General features: G+C 63.2%; 10 protein-coding genes across 10 annotated transcripts; 4 read left to right on the top strand and 6 right to left on the bottom strand.

The window, feature by feature from the left end:
• Nucleotides 1–758: 758 nt before the first annotated feature.
• On the top strand, nucleotides 759–4788 carry JCM10292_004524 (VWA and PH domain-containing RING finger protein; the record flags this gene model as incomplete). The annotated part of the gene is made up of 7 exons (XM_076645859.1): nucleotides 759–1284; nucleotides 1363–1500; nucleotides 1556–3294; nucleotides 3352–3452; nucleotides 3510–3613; nucleotides 3674–4110; nucleotides 4168–4788. The coding sequence occupies 7 exons, from the start codon at nucleotides 759–761 to the stop codon at nucleotides 4786–4788; spliced, it is 3666 nt and encodes a 1221-aa protein (XP_076508729.1).
• A 218-nt stretch (nucleotides 4789–5006) lies between these two features.
• IMP1 (endopeptidase catalytic subunit IMP1) lies at nucleotides 5007–5808 on the bottom strand (the record flags this gene model as incomplete). Its single annotated transcript, XM_076645858.1, has 5 exons — nucleotides 5007–5063; nucleotides 5155–5245; nucleotides 5321–5568; nucleotides 5625–5675; nucleotides 5746–5808. 5 exons carry the CDS (start codon nucleotides 5806–5808, stop codon nucleotides 5007–5009), a joined length of 510 nt encoding a protein of 169 aa, XP_076508728.1.
• Nucleotides 5809–7260: 1452 nt separating this feature from the next.
• JCM10292_004522 (uncharacterized protein) lies at nucleotides 7261–8182 on the bottom strand (the record flags this gene model as incomplete). The annotated part of the gene is made up of 3 exons (XM_076645857.1): nucleotides 7261–7479; nucleotides 7543–7857; nucleotides 7922–8182. The coding sequence occupies 3 exons, from the start codon at nucleotides 8180–8182 to the stop codon at nucleotides 7261–7263; spliced, it is 795 nt and encodes a 264-aa protein (XP_076508727.1).
• An 810-nt stretch (nucleotides 8183–8992) lies between these two features.
• On the bottom strand, nucleotides 8993–9599 carry JCM10292_004521 (uncharacterized protein; the record flags this gene model as incomplete). Its single annotated transcript, XM_076645856.1, has 3 exons — nucleotides 8993–9099; nucleotides 9160–9364; nucleotides 9516–9599. The coding sequence occupies 3 exons, from the start codon at nucleotides 9597–9599 to the stop codon at nucleotides 8993–8995; spliced, it is 396 nt and encodes a 131-aa protein (XP_076508726.1).
• Nucleotides 9600–9912: 313 nt separating this feature from the next.
• On the bottom strand, nucleotides 9913–11555 carry JCM10292_004520 (uncharacterized protein; the record flags this gene model as incomplete). The annotated part of the gene is made up of 5 exons (XM_076645855.1): nucleotides 9913–10140; nucleotides 10199–10282; nucleotides 10341–10763; nucleotides 10821–11250; nucleotides 11305–11555. The coding sequence occupies 5 exons, from the start codon at nucleotides 11553–11555 to the stop codon at nucleotides 9913–9915; spliced, it is 1416 nt and encodes a 471-aa protein (XP_076508725.1).
• Nucleotides 11556–11671: 116 nt separating this feature from the next.
• Nucleotides 11672–16023, top strand: JCM10292_004519 (uncharacterized protein; the record flags this gene model as incomplete). Its single annotated transcript, XM_076645854.1, has 11 exons — nucleotides 11672–12136; nucleotides 12194–12487; nucleotides 12547–13363; nucleotides 13442–13510; nucleotides 13573–14353; nucleotides 14411–14500; nucleotides 14559–14836; nucleotides 14894–15304; nucleotides 15364–15541; nucleotides 15602–15720; nucleotides 15776–16023. 11 exons carry the CDS (start codon nucleotides 11672–11674, stop codon nucleotides 16021–16023), a joined length of 3750 nt encoding a protein of 1249 aa, XP_076508724.1.
• A 170-nt stretch (nucleotides 16024–16193) lies between these two features.
• On the top strand, nucleotides 16194–18057 carry JCM10292_004518 (thaumatin family protein; the record flags this gene model as incomplete). The annotated part of the gene is made up of 7 exons (XM_076645853.1): nucleotides 16194–16240; nucleotides 16299–16468; nucleotides 16528–16574; nucleotides 16628–17032; nucleotides 17093–17265; nucleotides 17327–17853; nucleotides 17921–18057. The coding sequence occupies 7 exons, from the start codon at nucleotides 16194–16196 to the stop codon at nucleotides 18055–18057; spliced, it is 1506 nt and encodes a 501-aa protein (XP_076508723.1).
• Nucleotides 18058–18270: 213 nt separating this feature from the next.
• Nucleotides 18271–19659, top strand: JCM10292_004517 (START domain-containing protein; the record flags this gene model as incomplete). The annotated part of the gene is made up of 7 exons (XM_076645852.1): nucleotides 18271–18450; nucleotides 18510–18516; nucleotides 18586–18641; nucleotides 18698–18999; nucleotides 19061–19087; nucleotides 19146–19255; nucleotides 19316–19659. 7 exons carry the CDS (start codon nucleotides 18271–18273, stop codon nucleotides 19657–19659), a joined length of 1026 nt encoding a protein of 341 aa, XP_076508722.1.
• A 194-nt stretch (nucleotides 19660–19853) lies between these two features.
• JCM10292_004516 (YbhB/YbcL family Raf kinase inhibitor-like protein) lies at nucleotides 19854–20646 on the bottom strand (the record flags this gene model as incomplete). The annotated part of the gene is made up of 5 exons (XM_076645851.1): nucleotides 19854–19894; nucleotides 19969–20115; nucleotides 20177–20244; nucleotides 20307–20549; nucleotides 20609–20646. 5 exons carry the CDS (start codon nucleotides 20644–20646, stop codon nucleotides 19854–19856), a joined length of 537 nt encoding a protein of 178 aa, XP_076508721.1.
• A 448-nt stretch (nucleotides 20647–21094) lies between these two features.
• YSA1 (ADP-ribose diphosphatase) lies at nucleotides 21095–22150 on the bottom strand (the record flags this gene model as incomplete). Its single annotated transcript, XM_076645850.1, has 5 exons — nucleotides 21095–21258; nucleotides 21330–21378; nucleotides 21444–21481; nucleotides 21578–21920; nucleotides 21989–22150. 5 exons carry the CDS (start codon nucleotides 22148–22150, stop codon nucleotides 21095–21097), a joined length of 756 nt encoding a protein of 251 aa, XP_076508720.1.
• Between the last annotated feature and the right edge of the window lie 90 nt (nucleotides 22151–22240).

Here is a 22240-nt window from a genome sequence, read left to right as displayed (position 1 = left end):
TCAACTGGTACACGCGATATCCCTCCACCCTTCGCATAAGCGTTCGCCTGTGTATACTGGCTCGTCGCGCAACTCTCGCATGGCTTTCCCTTCCTTTCCTCCTGGTCGCTCGGTTCAGGCTCGAGAGCGGAAACCGAAGAGTCGTTGCTGGAAAGAGAAAGCAAAGTAGTCGCCAACGTTAGCTTGCCATCCATGTCGGCCGACAGCGAGATGGTGACCGCTTCGACCCGCGTCGGCAAAGGACGCTCTCCCTCCTGCAGGTCAGGGTCCTCGGACAGCCGCTCCGCACATGATGAGGAAGGCGTTCTACGGTTCGGCAGAACAAAGGATGCCCGGCTCACTCCGCGCCGGCACGCGAGGAACGGCCTCCCTTTGTTGTCGAGCTTCGTTGCGGGGTGCTGAGGCGATTGTGTCGCTGCTGACGCGGCAGCTTCGTGCTGGTGCAACGGCTCTACTTGGTCCTGCTGCTACCTGGTCCTGCTTGGTGCGCGCTAGCCTCTGGTAGTGCGCGGCGACCGGAGCCTTCTTTCCTGAGAGCACGCGCATCTTCCCCTCGAGAGCCTCGTGCGTGCGTTTGTCCTCCTTTCTACGGCCTTGTCCCCGGTGTAGCAGGCTGCCAGACTCACCGACTCTTCGCTCTGCAGCAGCAAAGCCCGTCACTGCTCGAATCTGCGCTCGGAGCTTCTTCGACCCGCTCGAGCCCCCTTCACGCGCTCGTTTCCGTCTGTCTGCGTCCGCCCGCACAGACCGCGCTCTCGATGGGGTTCGCGCTGATCCATTCGCACCGTGCGCCGGCGAGTCCACCGACGTCGTGGCCCCTCACGCCGTCCAACTCGCAAGGCTCTTCGGCATCGTCGCCTCGTGCCTCGTCCTCGTCGTCGACGTCGGCCGGCTTCTCCTTCGCCGCGACCGGACCATCGCTGAGCCAGAGTGCACCGCTGCCGTTTGCGGTCCCGCCGAGCGATCGCGCGCACGCGCCCGCGCACCACCCGCCCCTCCGTTCTGCCCGCTCCCCCTCGTCCTCGTCGTCGCACGCTCGCTCCAACTCGCTGCGCTCGACCTCGACTCGCCAGCGCTCAGATCAGCAGCCGCTCCTCGCCACCCCGCCGCCCTCGCCCAAGCGCGCCGCGCACACCCGCACCGCGTCCGCCACCGCGCTCATGCCCGCCGCCGTTTCCGACGCCAACAACGAGGAGGAGACGTGCCCGATCTGCCTTGGATTGCTCTCTCTCCGACTCGCAGGCGAGAAGCCGCATGTCGTCCCCGTTTGCGGGCACCGCCTTCGTGCGTCTCTTCCGCTCGCTAGCGCGCTTTCGGCTTTTCCTCCGGCTCGCACTGACATCCGAGGGCCGCTCTCTGCAGACCACTCATGCTTCGAAGCGGTGTATGGCGATGTCAGGCGGGCAAAGACCAAGTCGGGCGGGAGCCTTGGGCTCTGTGGCGTGTGCAGGCGCGACATGAAGATTGGCGATCCGAGCGACTTGCCCGGCAAGGCCAACAGTGCGTGCGATCCCTCTCGAATACTTTGATCGTGCTGACCTGGTTCGCGCTGCAGAGTTCGCCAAGCTGAGCGGCCTTCCTTCCGCTTCCGATCCTCCGCCGTCCTTCAAGATGCGGTCCCAGACCAAGGGCACGCTGTACGACGACGACGAGCCCACCATCAGCTCGCAAGATGACGAGCTCGTCCAGCTACCCGTCGGACCCCCCTTCAGCCCGCATTTCGGCGGTGGCATTCGCGCGAGTACCAGCACCGGCAGCACGCTCACGTCGAACGGTTCGACGCGGAGAGGGAGCGGCGGCACCTGGGGGCCAGACGGAGGTTCGACGGGTAGCGGCTCTCGAGGAGCCTCTGGCTTGCCTCCCGCACCTGTCGACATTGTCAAGCCGATTGTGACGGTGCGAGCAGAACATTCCTCCGTCGAGCGCAGCTACGAGCGCGACAAGAAGCAGCACCTCACGTGCATGGTCAGCATCGAGGTGCCGTCCCGCTACCCTCCTCCGCCCCGATTCGCCGACTTGCACGCTGTCCTCCCTCCGCTCGACCACCACGCTCGCGGCACCCCTCCTCCGCCTCTGCCGCTCGGGCACAGCTCGACACCCTCGGTTCGCTCTCACCCTCGTTCGTCATCCCCCGCATCGAGCGTCTACTCTTCGTACGTGCACGGCGCGACTGGCGCGACGAACCCGTTCGCGCATGTCGTGCAGGATCTTCAGGCGCGCATGGCCGACTGGAAGGGCCACTCGCCCGAGGAGTTCGGTCAGCTCAAGCTGTACGACACAATTAACGTGCGAAAGGACACGGCCACGCGCGAGTTCACCGTGTACCTGTTCGAGGAGGCAATCTTGTGCGTCTCGGACGACCGCCGACGAGGCCTCGGCAAGGTCCTCAGCGCCGTCTCTCCGTCGAGCAGCGAGGGCGGTGCCGACAAGCTCCGGCTCAAGGGACGCGTCTACGTCCGCCACATCCGCTCGGTTGCCGACACGTCACGCGACGACGAGCTGTCGCTCACGATCCTGATGAACGACGACTCGGTCGCCGAGTTTGTCATGCTCTTCAAGGAGCGCACGAGCCTCGAGGTGTGGAAGTCACAGGTCGAGCAGCTCCTAGAGCAGCACGCCTCGCCTGCCAGCGGCTTTCCCGAGACTCGCGCCTCCGCGGCTCTTCCGCGCGACCGAACGAGCGACATCTCGAGCAGCGATCAGTCGCGCATCACGGCCTTCTCCGGGTACACACGCTCGACGTCGACGAGCATGGGTCCAACAGCGTCCGTCATCCATGAGGAGGACGAGAGCGGCGCGGACGAGTTTGGCCGGTTCGCCGAGATGAACGCGCCTGGGTACGCGTCGTCGTCGGCGCAGTCGCCTCCGTACGGTTCAACGACCTATCCGCGCCACGGCTCAATCCCTTCCTCGCCCTTCTACTCCGCGCACGACGCTGCGCGAGCGTTCACCCCGCTCGACCTCATGCTCATCCTCTCTGTCCCGCCGCCCGGCTCCGGCGCGCTCAAGACGGACATCCTCAAGTCTGCGCTCGACTTCATCGTGCAGCACGTCGGCCCGCGCACGCGCCTCAGCGTCGTCACCTACTCGAGCGGCGAAGGGTCGCGCGCGGTCCTGCGCAAGACGCCCTTCATCGCGGTGGGCAAGCCCGAGGGCAAGCGCCGACTCGAGAAGGTCGTGCAGGAGCTCGGGTGCGAGATGGACGACCTGACGAGCATGATCGAGCACAAAGAGGACCGCGTCAACGTCGTCACGGCATGCAACCTGGCGCTTGACATCGTTCTGCAGCGGAAGGTGCGGACTGTCTCGTCCCGTCATCCTTGAACTATCGCTCACGTTCTCGGACAACAGGTCAAGTCTGCGTTGACTGGCATGATCTTGCTGAACGACGGGCGAGACGGGGCGCAGAAGCAGCAGATGGACCTAGTCATGGCACGAGCCGAAGCCGCCAAGTGCGTTCTTCGTCTGGTCACACTTCCGACACGAAACTCACGCGTATCTATGCGCAGCGTTCCGATTCACGCTATCGGGTGGGGCCGCTCACACGACCCGGCGAGCTTGTGGCTTCTCTCGAACCACTCGGCCGGCTCGTACACCTTCGTCAAGGACTTCTGTACGTCTCGTATAGTGGCGAGTTAGTTTCGCTATCGCTTATTTGCTCAATCATCTTCAGACGACCTGCGAGATGCACTCGCCGGCTGCGTCGGCGGCATCCTTTCGATCGCTGCGACCAATGTTCGGCTGCACATCAAAGTCCCCGAACAGCGATGGTTCCGCATCCGCAAAGTCTCGGGCACGCCGGGCGCCATCGTCGCCAAGACGGGCACGGACGTGGATGTCGAGATCGGGGAGCTGCGCTATGGCGAGCGCAAGGACCTCATCGTCGAGGTCGAGCTCTCGCTCTCCGGCTTCGAGGGCCATGGACCGCGTACGACGGGTCTGCGCGATGGCAGCGACGGCGCGACGGGCGGCTCGAGCGACTTCAGCTCGGCGACGGATGCCTTCTTCAGGTCGCAGGGATTCAACCCGTCGATGAACGAAGTTGGGCCGTCCAATTTGTACGAGGACGACTTGTATGACTCGATGCCGGACGAGGCGCCCGTCTTTGAAGCGCGTCAAGCTCGTGGCCTCTAAGCTCGAATCGAAGCTGACTGATTGAGCGCACAGGTCAATGCCGCCTACCGCGACCCGGCCGCTGGCAAGAGCATCTCTCGCTTGACGCAGTCGCCTTGTCTTCTCACGATCACGATCAACGCGCCCTCGTCCAACTCGCGACAGGCTGCGCCGCCGTCTGCACCCGAGATCGTCCGTCGCCGCATGGAGCTCCTCGTGAGCGACATGCTGTCGCGCGCCCTCCTCCTTATGACGCGACGCAACGACGCACAGGCAGTGCGGCTTCTCCAAGAGACGAAGCGCATCATTTCGACCATTTCGGGCACGCTCGTCCCCTCTTCGTCCGTCTCGTCGCCTCTGTCGGCCTCGACGTCCGGCTCGTCAGCATCGCATCTCCTGCGCAACCGGACACGCCGCTCGTCAATTGCGGCCACGACGGCGACGCAGCGCACGCTCGCCGCGCTTGCCGAGGACGTCGACGCTGTGCACGAGGCATGCCTCAGCCGCGAGTTGTTCGACACGGTCGGACGGTATCAGGCCGCACAGCAGGCCGTCGTCTTGCGGGACCAGCGCGCGTGGACGCCCAAGTCGGCGACGGAGCGGTTGTTCTGGACCGCCGAGAACTCGCTCTATCTCGTCGCAAAGAGCCAGGCGTGGATCAGCGCGAACTCGTAGCCGATCCCTCCCCGTCTAAGCTATTTCTTCCTTCCTTGGCTCTCTCTCTTATGTGCTCTTCGTATTTCTGCGCAGGACAATCTTGTAGTTCACGACAGGTCATGCTAGTATCAGGTACAACAAACACGGCTCTGCGAACTGTGAGAGAACCGAAAGTGAGCAAGCTTCTGAAATCGACGATTCGCGCGCAAGACGTACTGCAATGCGACACTGCTTGTCTAGACTCTCTCGACCTTGTGGAAGCGCGCGTTGAGCCAGCCAGGGTCGGGCCAGACCTGCGGCAAGCAAGAGGCAGAGCGTGAGCGAGTGTTCGGAGGCCTCACCCTGCGGCCTGAGGCAGAGTTTCACAATGAATGGTGGGCTCACCCTCGCAACAACCTTTCCTCGTATCAGCGAGATGGGCACGGGACCGTAATCTCGCGAATCGGTCGAGTTGCTGGTGTTGTCGCCGGCAAGCCTGAGCGCATAGTCCAGAACGAGGTCAAATTCGTCTGCCTATGGCAATCTCGAGGCAGCAAGGGGACAGTCGCACCATACGTGGCCTCGTGGGACGGTGCACCATTCGTTCTTGAGCTCCTTCCGCTCGCCCGTCGGGTCGACGCAGACCGTGTCTCCCGGCAACCCAATGACGCGCTTCAGGATCTGATGTGCGGGGTCAAAAGGAGATCCGGCAGTGACGAGGTTGCCGCGCTCGAGCGGCGAGAAGCGCAGCGCGAGTCGGGAGTGGAGGACGAAGGTGCCGGCGTGGGAGAGGGTCGGATACATGGAGGCTCCCGTGCACTGCGGCTCAAGTGGTCAGCTGAACCAATTGCTGGATAGCTTATGAGAGTACACACGGGTCGAATCTCGGCCACATGCTCGTTGAAGAGGTGTACGGCGCAGAGAACCTGGAGAAGGTGATGAAGTGAAGGTGAGCGATCGACCGCTCCGGCGGACCATTCGGAGACGTGCACGTACTTGCACGGTCCCCACTGCAAACCTGCCGCCCTTTCGCAGGCGTTCGAGCAAACTTGGCGACATCAGCGCATGAAGGCGGTGCACAACCCCCGACTTTCCGGCTTGTCCACCGACAAAGCGCCTCATTCCGCTCGCTATTTGCGACGACGTATCTGTAAGGCCAGTCTTGGGACTGTCGACGGGTTCAAAACTCCGCGTCTGCATCCGCGACCACGCCCACTTCGGTTTCGCTTTACAAGTCGTTCCGTCGCAACGCCGTCGGGGCCAGTGCGGAGGTCCTGAGCCACTCCAGCGCGATTTACGTGTGAAGAGTTTGCTCAGCTCGGCCGAGGACCGATATTCAGGAGCTGCCGGCCACCCGAGTCGAGATCACCATGGCGACTCCTCCCGTGCAAGGGCTTCCCGCCCTGTCGGAGCTAGCGCAAAACATCTTCAAACTGCTCCAAGCTAGCCTGCGACGCCCGGCGCGCCAGCACGCAGCGCTGCGCGCGCTCGCTCAGGACTTGACGCTCGTCTGGATCGGACTGCGGTTCGTTCCTTTCCGCTGCTTCGTCGTGGGGCTTTCCTCTGATGTCTTCTGGCAGGGCAGCGATGCTTGTTGACTCGTGTGTGCTGTCTCGAGAAGAGGCAGAGACCCTTGCTCGAGATTTGCGGGTACGCACGCTGTTTATTCGGATTCGCTTCCGTCAACTGCAACCAGCCGACTAACTCCGCAGAATGCTCGCAGACCCATCACAAAGATCTGCTCGTACTGTACGAGCCCGACTCTGGTCAGACCTTGATCTGCCACCGTGTCCGTCTTGCCGAGCGTCTGGCCGAGAAGGTCATCGTGGTTGAAGTTGGAAAGGCAGTGCCTAGCCTTGTGCGTGCCCGCGATCCCTGACTGTCGATTTCTTGCACTTCTGACGCCTCGATCGCCAGCTTCCAGCACCGCCTGCCTTTTTCACCATGTTGGCGTCGCAAATCACGTCTCATGTGGACGCCTCGCCTTTCCTCCTGCTCGCCCTTCCCTATCCAGATCGGCCATACGACCTCGTCGGTCTGGTCGGCTTTTTGCTCGAGTACGAAGTGACGTACAGTCTGGAGGCTTCAAGCGACGGGACAAACTGCCTCGGCGGTGTCGAGCTGGTCCTCATCGAAGCCGCGCTGGTCTCCGATGGCGCAAGGTGAGCCGACTTTTGTTCAATGCGGTATGTATGGTCTGCTGACGCTCCACCTTGCGACAGACAAGCCCTCCTCGCCTTCTCCTTCCCGGCAACCCTCGCCGCAGGCGCTCATTCCCGCGAGACGGTCGCCGAGGCCGTGACAGGGCGGCTCGAGCGGCGGCTTGCGGACGCACGGATAACCTACACAGAGCTCGAGGGAGCCGGGGTAGAGGTCAGCCAGCGGTCAGTGACGCTTGATCGTGTGGCATTGTAAGGTGAAACGTGCATTGCTAGAGGGGCATCAACAAGAACGATAGAAGGAAGCTACGGATACAGGGCAGAGAGAGGCAGAAGAGACACTCCTAGACATTTACAAGGATGAGAGGGACGTGACCTCGAGGTGGGTCGACTCGCTCAGCGCGTACCCGGCACCGCTGACCTCGATCCACCCGTTCTCTTCCACTGCGAGGCCCGAGCCTACTGCCAGCCTCTGGAGCACCTCCACGGGCAGCTCTGTCACGGCAGCGAGGTTAAGGCGGATGCGGAGCTGGGGCCGCGGGCGAGCTGGGGAGAGGGACGACATGATGAACTGCGGATGCGAGTTTCGTCAATCCAGTGCACGCGGGTCTAGGTCATGGCCGCTGTATCTCACCTTTGTGGCGGCGTCGCCCGTGTTCTCGCCGACCCAGTACCCGGTCAGGACCTGCCGCAGGAGCGCCTCGTCCCACTTGTCCTGGTCGGGCACCTGCACCTCGCCGTCCTCGACAACCTTGAGCCAGTCCATCGCCTCGAACGAGCCTTGCGCGTCGTCCTCGACGCAGACGACGCGGTGGGAGCGCAGTCCGGTGAGGTGCGCGGCCGAGAAGGACATGAGGCGCGACGAGAAGAGCATCGACGACTTGTGCGTGATGGGGACGGCCGACTGGGTCGCCGGGTGCCGCAGGAAGGGCACCTCAACCTTTGCTTCCTGCTCGCGGTGCTTGTCTCAGTCTGGCACCTTGATCGAGCAGAAGGAAGGGGACGATGCGCACGAAGAAGGTCGACCGTCCGAATGGCACGTAGCTCATGCCCGTATGAATCTGCTTGCCGGCCTCGAGCACGATCCAGCTCTTGCCCGGTCCGGCGTCGGGTACGCTGAGCGAGGCGGTGCGAGCGTCGTCGGGCGCGAGGAAGCCCCACTCGTCGTCGGCGGTGGGGAGGAGTGCGCGGACGAGGGGCGCGGGGAGGGCGACGGGCACGGCGGTGAAGTCGTACCTGCCCGTGATGGCGGGAGCAATGTAGCTTGCGAGCATCTCTGGCGTGCACTGAGCGGCGAGTGTGAGCCTGCGAGGTCGCTGCTGATCGCGGCCGTCACTTGCCAGCTCGCGCGCCTCCCCTCGAGCGGCGCACTCCGCTGCCTGCGCGCCGGCGAGCGTCCATCGGCTTGCTCTCGTCAACTTCGCTCCCAACTCGCCGTGCACCATCTGCACCATGTCGTATCCTGTGTGCATTCACTGCAGGGCTCCAGGGGTCTCGGCATAGACTCATCGCTCGCTCAGCCTTCTGCGCGACCGCGCGAAACTTTGCACGCAACTGCCGTCCTCTCCTGCTGGCATGTGCTCCAGGCCGCGTCTAGTAGCTCTCTTGGTACGTCTCGAGTATAGCCAAGCCACCGCGAAGCAGCGCTGACCTCGCCCTCCCGCAGCTGACTTGCTTCCTCCCATCCCTCACATCTTTCCTGCTCTTCCCTCCTTTGCACCACCGCCCCTTTATCAATGCTACCCGTCCCCGAGCCTCCTCCTTCACGGGAGGAGTGTCCTCACGTGGGCGCAGGCAGCGGGAAAGGGGGGCCAGACCCGACGGGCGCCCACGATCTTTCCGGGTCGAGGGCGCCTGGCGAACGCCTCGTATTGTGCCTTACTAGCCAGTCTGGCGGCGCCGGCCGTCCCCTCGTGGGCCGAAAGACCGGCGTTGTAGGCGGTGTTCGATACAGACCCTTGAATCGAACTCTTCTCTGATTCTCGCACCTGTTCTCGTGAGGTACTGCATTGTCTTGATCAGACCAAGAGAGGGCGCGAATGTCTGTGCGAGGCATTTGTACAAAAGGGGTGTGCGTGGAAGGTTTACGACGAGGCTTCGGTAATCTCGAACGAGACGTTGTACGACTGGACGCGCCAGAGTGGCTGCTCCGAGTCGTACACGGACGTCTGGTGCTCCTGGATGATCAAGACTGCACGGAAAAGTATCAGTAGCCAGCGGAAGCAACCCCTTGGAGCGGAGATCAGCGCACAATACTGTCCGGCCTTGTTGATCTGCGACGGCACCGTGATCGTCTCGTTCACCCAGGCGCCCGGCCCGTCCGTCGGCAACCCCGTCTTGATCTCCTGGATCCCGTACGGCTGGAACGAGTTGTCGACGGGAATGATGGGCGCGGGTCCCTGGATGCCAATGTCGACAGAGCGGATCGACGCGCCGTAATGCGGCTGATATTCGTGCTGCTCTCCGGCCAATGTCAGCATGAAGCACTCGTGTCGTCGACGCTGTGACCAGATGCACGCTGGTGTTCTACGCGAGCTCAAAGGACCCGCCGAGCGCAGCGGAGAATCCGGCCGACGGCGCGACGAGCGTGCCGATGTAGGCGGGCACGTTCTCGACCTCCTGCTGCCTCTTGGCGGGCGCAGCAGCAGCGATGGAAGCGAGCGAGAAGACAGCAAGAGCGGCAAATTTCATGGTGGAGCGAGAATGCGAGAGCGAGTGACAAGAAGAGAAAGAAGCACACGAAAGAGGCGTTTCTTTGGCACCGAGCGAGGCGGTGCAACACGGTGACTCCGAGTGCACAGTCGACATCAGGAGCACGCGGTCTCGGGCAGTCGGGCGAACCTTGCCGTAGCGTCAGTGGCAAACGGCCGCGTGTTTGAGAAGGCCGCGATGCGCCGGAGAACCCGACGAGGTCAACACCCACAGTATGTATGGGCCTAATGACAGCGACGGCCACCAGCGTGTCTCGAAAGTGCGGGAAAGGCGCGCGGTGGGTCGCAAGACCTCACCACGCTCGGCTGATTTCGACCCGCAGGACCTCCTTGAGCCCCTTGCTCCCGCCTACGTCTAGCCGCTCAAACGTGTCTACAAGCTTGTCCTCTTTGTCTCCTCGGCCTCCAGCTCTGGCGTCTTGCCGCGCAAAGAAGGGCTTGACGGCCGTGTCGATCGTGCAGGCGAACAGGTGGTCGATGATGCCCTGGAGCTCGGCGCCTGTCTGTGCGAAGTCGGGGCACTTCAAGTAGTTGAGTTAGCCTCGGGCTCACTGATCTGTCAGGTTGCACGCGACGCACAGCATTGACCTCTAGAAGCGAAACCTGGAAGGAGCTGTCGACGAGGAAGTCGAGGCCGAAGATTTCGAAAGCGTTGGGCAGAGCCTGTTCACGCATGGTCAGCAACAAATCCTCGCAAGGCTCTGTCAAGTTGTGCGCGCACCTGGAAAGAAGACCCAGCCCCGACTGCCGCCTTGAAGACCTCGGCAACGGCTTCTCGCACGCCCTCCTCGATGCGCGAGATGCGCTCCTCGCCGAGCTGCTCGCCCTCGTGCGGGCCGCCGAGAATGATCTTGTCCGCCATGCTCTGCAGCGTACTGACCGACACCGTGGGCGCCTCCTCGCCCAGCACGCTCGTCTGCAGGCACGTGTTGGTGAGGTGCGCCGAGAGGTCGAACTCGCCGCTCTCGCTTGCTGAAGCTGCCGGCGGCTGATACGGGGACGAGGCGAAGAGGGCGAGGTACGGGTGGTGGACGTAGACGGCGAGTCCGCCAACGGCGAGAACGTAGACGCGGAGGTGGAATTTGGTGCCGTGGGTGTTTGAGTCGGGTGCTGGATCGAGGAGGAGTGGCGACGAGACGTATTCCTGCGAGCGTGGGTCATGTGAGACGGAGTGAGGAGCCAGCTGTAAGAGAAAGCGAACCTGAATAACCCATTCTCGCAGCTGCGTCGCATCAACCCGAGTATCTGCGCCGAACAGCGCTGCGCGGGACGCTGCTGGCCGTGCCTCGTCCTCCTCCTTCTCCTCTTCCTCCTCCTCCTCGTCGTCGCTCTCGGGCTCGAACTCCTGGAAGATCTCTTCGAGCATCTCGCGCGAGTTGAAGAGACGGATCCCGTTGCCCTTGTCGGCGAGCGCCGCTTTGAGGATCCACCACTTGCTCTCTCCGCCGGCGTCGGCCTCGACGAAGGACTGATCGACCTCGTACAGGTCGTCCATGAGAAGCTCGTCGAGCTCGTCGGCAAAGGAGCAGGAGAAGTGGAATGTCTTTGGCGATGCGCGGCGGAGGGATGAGTCGGGATTCTTCGAAAGGTACAGGGCGATGGTATGTGCGAGGTTGGACTTGCGAATGAGTCTATCGAGCGCGTCTGTCAGCCTCGAACTGGTCGAAGTAATCGGGAAGACGGACCCTTTGCGGATGCAGAACGAGTTGAGGATCGTGTGCTCGTCCTGTGCGAAGTCCCAGTCGAGTGCGTCGTAGTCAGACCACTGCAGGTCCACTTTCTGTCCGTCTGCAAGCTCTGCTGCGCTGGTGCAAAGCCTCCACCCAGGCAGTTGCCGCGAGAAGGCGGTGCGGAGCGAGTCGACGACGTAGCGCTGCGAAGGCGGGTACTGCACGAGCGCAGTGCGAGCGTGCCTGTCAAGACTTGCACTGGCCATCCTGCTCAGCTGGCAGAGGCGTTCGTTGCGAGGCAGAGTCGCTTCGATCGCTTGCTCTTTCCTCGAGGTTGACCTTTTGCCGAAATACCGCGAAAGTGTGTGGGGCTGCAGAGGGAATGGCAGGACCGCCACCTTCGTTCTCGTCCTTCCCAGACCCGCCCAAGCCCCGTCCACCGCCGCCGACCTTCGCCTCATTCCCCTCCCCACCTCGCCGCACCTCGTCGCCGCCGCCTGCAAAGCGCCCCCGCGCCGCAGAGTTCCTCGACGAGCTCGGCACCGACCTCGGACTCGGCCCGAGCCGTGCGCGCGACCGCTCGAGCAAGCGCGAGCACCGCAGCTCGCGCCGCAACGAGTCGGGCGACGATGATGAGGCGCGCAGGCGCAGCAGGAAGGGCAAGGAGCGCGAGCGCGAAGGTGACCGGGACCGAGACAGGGACAGCGAACGGCGGCACCGCTCCTCCCGGGACAAGGAGCGCGAGCGGGACAAGGATCACCGCCGCAAGGAGGACGAGCGGTCGAGCAGGAGGTCCCGGCGGGACAAGGAGCGCGAGACGGAACGCGACAGCGACTATGGGCCAGCCGTACGTCACGCGAGACTCGGTTCGTCATGCGACAGCTCACAAATATCATTTCCGCAGCGCTCAAAGCCGTACCAGCTGGTGCAGGCGCCTCGAGAAGACGACGTCCCTTCTCTCCCACGCGCCAGCACCTCTGCAGACACCGCCCCTTCGTCCGACAAGCCGCTCTTCTACGAGTCGCGACGAGGAGACGAGAACAACTTGCGATACGGCGGACTGCATCGCGGCGACGTCCCGAGGTATCGCAGATTCGGCGCAGGACGGATTGTCGGGCTCAACGAGGGTCTGCGCATCACCAAGGAGACAGCTCACACTGGTCGAGGCGTCGAAGTTGCCCCTCTGAATCGCTTCAAGGCAGGTCTCTGACTTCTGTGACTACCTCGATGCAGAGACTGACGGCCTTCGTTCCGTAGACGCCGCGCTATACCGACTCGTCTTCGCTGCGCCACCTCACCGACAAGAGTACCAAGCGACTCATTCTGCAGCCTCGCCAGAATCCGCAGGCGCTGGGCGAGCCCGTCGCAGGTCCAGCAGCTCCCGAACCTCTTTTTCCCGAAGGCGACGCCGAATTTGTTGCGTTCGACAGAGAGCGAACCACAGCCGAGAAGATCAACAAACTCGAGCACGAGGAGGGCACCGACTACCGCTCGGTCGCGGGCCTCATCAAGCCGTCCGACCTCGCAGAATCGTCGTCCGAGGATGAGGGCGACATCTTCTCCGGTCTCGGCATCAGCGGCGGCGAGTCGCAAAGCGACTACCTCAAGAGACGCAACGTCGAGCTCGACCGCGCCCTGCGCGACAAACCGACCGACGTCGAGCTGTGGCTCGAGTTTGTCGCTCTGCAGGACGAAATCGCCCAGTCGTCCTTCGCGGGCGGCTCCTCGTCCGCCGCGGCCAAGCGCGCACTGAGCAAAGCCGAGCGCGCCAGCACGAGCGAGATCAAGCTGAGCATCCTCGCGCGCGCGCTCGCCGTGCCCGCCAATGCCAGCTCGGAACGTCTCCTCCTCAAGCAACTCGAAGCGGCTGCCGAAGTCGAGGACCCGAAGCGTGTGCTGCAGCGCTGGAAGGACGCGCTGCGCGAGCATCCCGACTTGACGGGCTTGTGGATCGAGTACGTCTCGTGGCGGCAGACGACGTGGGCGACGTTCGCTGTCAAGGATCTCGTCGCTGTCTTCGAGGAGTCGTTCGAGGTCCTGGTCGACGCGATGGAGCGAGAAGAGAGATCGTCAGGTGCGTTTTCTGGGTTGCGTCGGACGTAAGGCAAAGCTGACACTTACTTCCGCCTGCCGTTCCTTCTTGTTCCCACAGCCCGCGAAATGCTGGAGGGGAACGCGATCTATCTGTTCCTCCGCTACTGTCTCATGCTTCGACAAGCCTGTGCGACACTGTCTTCAGTGACTTTAGTTTGCAGCAGCCTTGCTCATGTCCGACGTTCGCAGGCTTCTCCGAGCGCGCGCTCGCCACCTTTCAAGGTCTCGTCGAACTCAACCTCTTCCGTCCGCGCGACATGGAGCGCCTGCAGCACGAGCGCATCATGCCGTGGCGGGAGCGCCTCTTCAGTGCTTTCGAGTCCTTCTGGGACAGCGAAGCGCCGCGCATCGGCGAGGCCGGGGCAAAGGGTTGGAGCAGCACAACGGTTGACGACTTGCCGCCAGAGCCGGTAGCTGAGCCAGCGTCGAACGCACTCAGCGAGACGGCCGACATGCGGCCGCATGAGCGCTGGGCGCAGGCCGAGCGCCTCGCCGCGAACGCACACCGTCCCGCTCGCACACTCGATCCAGGCATAGACGAATCGGACGATCCATATCGCGTCGTACTCTTTGACGACCTCCGCCCATTCCTCTTCGCCCTCGACTCGGCCGACTCGAAGCAACAGCTCGCATACGCGTTTCTCACCTTCCTCGGCCTGCCATTCGTCCCGCCCGACGTACCGACGTCAACACCGTTCACGACGGACCCGTTCATTCACTCGGAGCTCGTCGAGCGGCCGCACCTCGTCGAGCGTTTCTTGCCTCCCGTCGTCGAGGCGTCGCGACCGTACGGCGTCGTTGGCGGCGAGCCGATGGAGCCGGAGCGGCGCAGTGCGCTGACAGAGCCTTGGGGCACGCCGTTCAAGGCTATGCCGGCGACGGTGGACGCGCTCTTCGCGGGTGGACGGCCGGGATGGTTCAGGGCGTTGCAGAAGGAGGATCTGCAGGATGTCGACGTCGAGCTTACCAAGTAAAGCTCATTTTGACTCGTCTGCCGCATCAGGAGGCTGACACTTTGGGAACGCAGGAACGCCCTCTCGCTCTTGCGTCAAGCCCTGCCCGACACCTTTCTCACACTGGGCGCCTTCTCGCTCGAGGCCGTTCAAGGGCCGAAAAGGTGCTTTCATCGCCTTGCGTCCTACATGCACGACTTGCTGACCCAGGCTCCACCACAGCGCTGTCAAGCTCGCCAAGCAAGTCCTCCGCGACCGCAGGCAAGATCTCGCTTTGTGGGACGGCTACGCGCGCATCGAGCGTCAGCGGGCCAAATCGGCGGAGGCGCGCCAAGTCTACTGCACGGCGCTCTCGATGTACCGCTCCTTCGCGCCGCAGGATCAGATCGACGGGCCGCTGCTGTGGCGCGCTTGGGCCGAGATGGAGTGGGAGGAAGGGCGGCTCAACATTGCGCTCAAGGTGCTCACGGCTGCTGCGAGCCTCGATCCGGTCGACCTCGGTATGTCGAGCCGCACTAGGGGGCTGTAGAGACTCGCCTGACCCTGGATCTCTGCAGCTGCACTAGCCACCGCCGATGACAACGCCCGACCGTCCGGTCCGCAACTTCTCCGCGCACGCCAGCACTACACACGCGAGCTCGAGGCCGCTTTTCAGCCGAAGGCGACACAAGCTATCGTTCGCAACCGCAACCACCTCGCCTACTCCTTCGCCCTGCTGCAGTACGTCACGCTCGGGCTTGCGAGCGCCGTCGAGGTGCTCGAGCGGCATCTTTTCCGCCTCGATGTGGCTGGAACTTCCGGCTCTGCCGAGCACGAGGAGGTGCTCATGCTCTACACCAAGCTCCTGTACCGTCACTCGCAGGGCGGTCACGGGTACAAGCCGGGCCAGCTGCGCGAGTTGCTTGAGCGCGCACTCAAGGAATACAAGAACAACTCGCTCTTCCTCAGCCTATTCTACTTCAATGAGCGTACGTCGAATCAACTGTCTTCTCCACAACCGAGCTGACTCAATTGCACGCTTCCGCAGTCCGCATGAAGATCGAGAACCACTTCCGCCGCGTCATGGAGGAGTCGGTTCTCAAGGAGAGCGCGGCGACGAGCGAGGGCTGGCTCTTTGCGATCTACGCCGAAATGCACCGCGACGCCCGCTTCACCAACGTCTGGGCGGCTCGCAACCTGTTCGATCGTGCACTCGACCATCCGAAGTGCGCACACCTGCCTACAGCATAGTCGGCGTAGCGCTGACTCTTTTAGCTGCTTGCCAGGACCCGTTCGGCGCCGTCGGTCTGGACGCTCTACATCGACTTCGAGATCCGCAACAAGGAGCTCGGCCGCGCCAAGTCACTCATCTACCGCGCCATACGAGAGTGCCCTTGGTGCAAAGGTGCGCCTCGCTCGACCGTGTGCAGGAGTGGCGCTGACGAAGGTGACGCGTGCAGAATTCTACCTTCGCCCCTTCTCTCCCTCTCTCCGCTCCGTCTTCCGCTCGCGCGAGCTGCGCGACTTCCATCATCTCCTGCTGGAGAAGGGTCTCCGCGTGCGTGTCGAGGTGGACCCCTTCCTCGACGGCGCGGTCTTCTCCGACATGGAGGATGACGAGGACGAGGGCGGTGAGGTTGCGCCTGCGAGGCTTCAGGACGCGGGCGAGGAGCTCTTGACCGAGCGACAGAGGCTCATGCCGTATTAAGGACACGGTAACGGAGACAATAGGTTCTCCGTGGCAGACTTGAGAGGAGGCTTATGCAGGAGGCGCCGGACAGTCCGCGGCGCACGAACATGACCTCCTCCTGGTGTGCCCGCCCGTTCGGCTTGCTGTTTCTCTACTACTCGAGACGCACCTGCTGTCGTGTGCCCGACATGCTGATCGCTGCTGTTCTCGCACTCGTGGCGCTCTCCCAGCGTGGGTGCGTCCCCCTCCTGAAACGCTCGTCTTGTCATCGAAGCTAATGCACCGCCACGCAGCCTTGGTCAGCGGGACGTAAAGCTTCAAAACGACTGCTCCTACCCTGTCTGGGCTGCGGTTGTGCCGTTCAGCGATAATGCCGAGGCGTACGGTGGCGACCGGAGCATCGAACTGAAAGCGGGCGGGAGCAAAGTCGTCCAGGTTCCGTCAAGCTGGTCCGGACGCATGTGTATGCTCGTTCTGGCGACGACAGAGCGGCACCAACGCTGACCAGTGATGCTCAATCAGGGGCTCGCCATGGATGCGTCTCGTCGGGCAACAAACTCGCCTGCGTTGTAGGCCCTTTTCTTGCCATCACGAGCTCTCTAGAACTGACCAGTGAACGCAGACCGGTGGCTGCAGCAATGGCCTCGCAGCGTGCGACGACGGAGACCTCGCAGGCGCTGCGACCGCAGTCGAGATGCGGCTGCAGTTCGTCGAGAACGGCCAGTACGACGTCTACGACCTGAGCAACGGTGGCGGATGGGGCGTTCCTACGGGCATCAAGCCCGTTGCGAAGAGTTGCGAGGAGATCAACTGCACACCCGCTCTCAAGCAATGCCCCGAAGAGCTCCAGGTCCTCGACTCGTACGGCGCCATTCTCGGCTGCAAGTCCGCCTGCTATGCCCAGATCGGTGACTCCGACGTCCAGTGCTGCGCTGGTAAGTATGCGGACCCGCGCGTCTGCACGCCGGACCTCATTACGCATTATTCTTACTTCAAGGACAGCTGCCCAAATGCATACGCTGCTTTTGTACGTTTGCTCTCGCATCCCCAACTAAGCGGGGAACCTGACCTTCTCATTCGTTCATAGCAAGACTCGAGGGCCGGAGATCCAACCGTAAACTTCATGTGCCCAAGCGCTGGCGATTCGGGTTTCTTCGTCACGTTCTGCCCCGAGGGCGACGGCGACTCGGCCGGAACAGGCGAGGGTCAGTCGCAACCGACGGGACTAGCGGAGACTACTGGTCAAGATGACGAAGCCGGGTATGCTGCTGATTGACTTCTCTGCGCACAAGGCGGCATCCTGATCTATGCACGGCGACAGACCAACGGTCACGAATGATGTGGGCGACGCTCTCCCAACGGGAGAGCCGACTTCATCAAAGCCCGCAAGCAAATCACTCGGCGATGCCCTTCCGTCCAACCTCACGGTAGCCTCGTCGAGCGCCACCTCGTCGGGCGCAGGAGCAGGGAGCGCGGCCAGCACGAGCAAGTCAGCGACGAGCTCGGGTTTGTCGGCTCCGCTGCCCTCGAGCTCCTCCAACGCAGACGGCAGCAGCATGGAGGAGACCACCGAGGATGGCGAAACAACAAGCTTGATCCCTGGCGTTTCGAACGTCGTCCTCGGCATCATTGTGGCCGTCGTCGCTGTCATCCTCATTGGCGGCGCAATTGCCGCCATCGTGATCAGCCATCGCAAGAACAAGGCGACCGATCGGCAGCGCCAGCAGCAGCAGCAGGCGGCCGCCGCAGGTACGACACGCGGACCGGCCGACAGCGACGACAGCGACGTCGAGAAGGGCCGCAGCAGTGGCGCAGGCGGCTCGAGCGGGTCAAATCAGAATCCTGCGCGTCCGTCCGGTTCAACCCCCCTTCTGCTGTGAAGAAAGGCTCACTTTGCTCCTTCCTCTCGATGCAGAGGGCTACAACTCGCTTGCCCACGGCCGCCGCCGCAGCCGGCACGCGCTCCTGTCGTCGAGCGAGAGCGAGCTGTCGGACGAGAGCGAGGAGGAGCCGTACGTTCGCCGCCGGTCGTCGCGCGGAAGCAGGAGGTGAGAAGGGAGCGGAGGGGGAAGAGTCTTTCGTTCTCTTGGTGCCCACTATGCACTGCACGAGCTCGTTGATGGCGTCCATCGGCTTCAGAGCGGCTTTGGCAGTCAGTGTCTTGCAAAAGTCGCCGAAAGCGGAGTGCCGCCCCACATCGCCGGCGACGAGGTTGACAGCGCTCGCTTCCCGCTTCCTTCTGTTAACGCCACCCAGAGCCTCGCTATGTCTGTGAATGTGCCAGATCTCCCCGCTGTCTTCGATTACCCGACCCAGGGCTCGCACGCCCACGAGCTCGAGGCAGCTCGCGCGCTGTTTGACCAGGAGCTCGCTAGCCCCGACGCGGAGTGGGACGACGCAGGCGAGCGGGACGGCGTGCAGCTGTGGACTAAAACCGACCCGGATGTGCGTGCATCGCTGCATCGAGCGATTGTCGTCGCTGACACATCGACCCGCCTTCCCAGGATCCCTGTCCGTCGCTCGCGCTCGCCTCGCACTGTCTCCGAGCCTCCCGCTGACTGCTTCCCGCTTCTGAAACAGATGCTGTCCCGACGGTCAAGGGCGAGGCTATCGTGAAAGACGCGACCTCCGAGGCGGTACGCTGTTTCGCGTCGCGGCCATTCCGCACAGGATGCTCACCTCTCGCCTTCAGTTCCTAGGCGGAGTCGTACAGCTTCCGGGGATGCGCAAGCTGTGGGATCCGCGGTTCGAAGGCGGGCACATGCTCGCGCGCTACGACCGCACAACCTTTGCGTTCTGGACTGTGATGAAGGGCATGGGGTGGCTCGTCCACCCGCGCGACATCGTTGGCGTGCAGAAGAACTACCATCCGGAGGACGGGAACCCGAAGGGCGAGAGGTTTGTTGTGCAAACGAGCGTGGACGAGCCGAAGTGGGCGCCGGAGCAGAAGGGCAAGACGCGCGCAACGCTCGCACTCAGCGGATGGCGCTTGACGTGCGTATCTCGCCAGTCGCACGAGGTGAGGAGGAGTCAGCTCACGGTAAGAACCATGCAGCCCGCTCGGCGAGGATCTGAAGCTCACGTGCGCGCGCCACTTCCGGTGTGCTTACTTGTCGGAGCTGCTCACGATGGCTCTGCAGGTACGTCGTCAAGATTGCGCTCAATGGCTCAATCCCGCCTCCCATGGTCACCATGGTGGCGACCGAGACGCCCCTCTGCACCGGTCGCGCACGGGACGTCTACGCCAAGTGTACGCCCGTCCGCCGTCTTCTCGCTCGCGCACCCAAAATGACCCGGTTCCACCCTTCAGTCGGTCACGCGCCATTCGTTCGCATCCCGCGCGGCAGTCCCGAGCCTTCGACGACGTTTCAGACTGAGCTGTTCTCGGACCCGCCCTCGTCGCTCGCGGACCTCGTCGCGAATCACCCGCGCGAGTACCGCTGCGTCTTCACGACGGGCTCGAGCTCGAACGTCGGCGAAGTGTTTGAGATTGTCTACGACCGGCGGAGGATGTACCCTGAGGGCGTGAGCGTCCGATGCGAGCATGTCGGCGCGGAAGAGGCGGTCGAGCTGGAGGACGACGGCGAGGGGACCGTCAGGGTTGCAACGAGGCGGAGCGGAATCGACGTGACCGTCGTCATCACGCCCAAGTAGACCAGGGAGGCAGGGTGTTAACCGTAGAGACCCGGAACTTGCGCTTTCAGAGTCCAAATGCATCGGAGATCTTCCTCATTGAGCCGTCGTCCGAAGTTGTACTACTTGTTTATTGCGCGGTCATGTACATCAAGGAAGCGCACGCCCACCGTTTGAGCGCGTCTTTTCAGCTATGCACAAAGCGACTTCTCTCCTCACTTGTTCTCCGCGTAGAAGAAGTTCGAACCGATGAGCTCTGCAAGCATAGACCGTTCGTCAGTGGCATCCTGGACAGGGAGGCACAGCAAAGGGGTCGCGCAGGGAACGCACCGAGCTCATTGTCCTTGGCGAACTGCGCGAGCGGGAAGTTCTGGCGCGCGTCGGGCTCGCCCGGGAGCTGCGGGAGGCGGTCGACGGGCTGGCGGTAGACGTTGATCACGTAGCGGTGCGGGCCGGTGCCCTGAGGAGGGGCGGGACCTGCGGACCGAGATCAATTAGAGAGAGATTGTTGAGAAGGACGGAGGGGAGCACGGCGCACCCATGTACGAGACGATGGTCTGCCCGGGAGTCTTGCCCGGGACAACATCGCCGAGGACAAAGTGGAGGCTGCGGGAGAGCGACCTGGTCAGCGGGACGAGGCGGATCCGCGAGAGGGCGAAGATGCGCACAAGGGCGACCACTTCTGGTCGTCGCGCGAGGGTGCGTCCGGGTCGGCAATCACGATGGTGAACTTGCTGTCGGGGCCGTCGGGCTCGGAGAACGAGATCGAGGGCTCGTCCTGCGTCTGGTCGACGGCGTAGGTCGCGCCCGGCTGGACGTCGCCGAGGTTGGGGTAGGTCGCGTGCACCGTCACACGGTTGGTGAAGGTCGACGGGAGAACGGACGAGCCGAGGAGGCCGGCGTCCTTGATGCTGTGGGTTGAACGGTTGACGTGAGACGGGCGGGAGCGAGAGTGGGTGTAGAAACGCACGCGTTGTCGATCTGGGTAGCGGTGACCTGAGCAGCCATGTTTGCTAGCAGTGCAGTGCAGGAGTGGGAGGAAGACAGGCGAGACAGCGGAGCGACGTCGGGAGGATCGCCTCGTACGTTGACGCAACCGAGGTCGGTCCCCGGCGACTCACGCCCACCGCACTCGCCTCGCTAGAGAGCAGCCACGTCACTCCAGAAGCTCACATAGGCACTCGTACGCCCACTCGAGCGACCCGATTCTTTCTGCGTCGATCTGCACTCCACCCACTGTCTCCCGATCAGGCGCATCACGGCGTCCTGGGTCCGAGCACCATATCTCGCGCTCGTTTGCTCCGACAGTCTACGTGCACCTTGAGCACTTGTCTCGAGGCAATACCTAGGCATCGACACAACACATGGAAGAAACACACAAGCTCTGCAAGCGAGTGTCGGCCGTTCCTTTCGACCCGAATTCACGGCCGCCTCGAATGCACTCGATCGCGGGCCTCTACAGCTTCACGCTCCCCTGCGCAAAGAGCTTCTTGGCTGCCTCGATTCCGGCGGCCCAGTGGTGCAGGCGCGCATCGACGGTGTAGCCGTGCTGCTGCTCGAACGCCTGCAAATGCGCGTAGAGGTCGGCGAGGGGGACGACGCGCACGTCGATGTGCTCGCCTGCGACATCGAGCGCGCAGAGGAGTGAGCAGGAGTGCGCGGCAGGCGCACAGGGAGAGGGGAAAGCGCACCCTCGTCGAGATGCGGCGTCGGCTCCTCCTCGCCCTCCTTGAGCTGGACCTGCGGATGCGATGACAGGGTCAGATTGGTCTGAGTAGAGGCAATTCGAGGATGATCAGACGCACCTCGAGCGTGGCGAGGACCATGTTGGCCTTGGACATTCCTGGTTGCGAAGCGAGCGGAACGCGGGCTGGACGTTAGTGTCAGTCTTCACGCGAAGCTTCCGCTCCATGCCGTAAATGCCCAGGTGTAGGCTCACCGGGGTCAGAGACGATGGTCGAGCCGAGCTCGAGGACCTTGACCCTGCCCTCGAAGTCCTGTCCTCCGTAGCCCGTCTCCTCGTACAGCTCGCGCACTGCGGCCTGCTCGGGGCTCTCGCCCTCGTCGATCAGTCCCGCGGGGAGTTCGACGCAGATGTTCTCAATGGGCGGTCGGTACTGGAGGATGACGGGGACGGCCGCCGGGCGCGCAGGGTGCCGCAGGATGGCGGCAATGGCCACGGCGTCGATTCCGCCGGCCGAGGTCGTCTTGCGGGCGGCCATTTCCCACACGCGGTCCTTCCCGTCCTCGTCGGTCCAGTCGATCTTGCGCAGCTCGACCCACTGTTTCCCATCATGAGTGAGCGGGTTGCGCGGGCTGGCAGCAGACAGAATTGGGTAGGGGTGCGGACCTTGCCCTCCTGCATCTGCGAGACGTTGTTGATCTTTGCTGCGCCGCCCGTGTAGGGCTCGACGTGCGGGAGCGGCATGCTGGTGAAGGTGGGGCGGCGGAGCGAAGTGGTGAAGGTGCGCGAGAGAGTGCGGGCAGGTGCAGCAAAGGGGCGGAGGTGCATGCACAGGTAGCAAGTGACTGGCTCTGGCTCGGCACAGACTGGCAGCAGCACGCGATGCGCGAGATCGGAATGTGCGCTGCCTCGGACATG

The sequence above is a fragment of the Rhodotorula paludigena genome (genome assembly GCF_050403205.1).
Source record: "Rhodotorula paludigena JCM10292 DNA, Rt_paludigena_JCM10292v1_ctg2, whole genome shotgun sequence".
NCBI lineage: Eukaryota > Fungi > Basidiomycota > Microbotryomycetes > Sporidiobolales > Sporidiobolaceae > Rhodotorula > Rhodotorula paludigena.
Note: the sequence above shows the minus strand (reverse complement) of the source record. Positions and strands in the feature narration are given on the sequence as shown.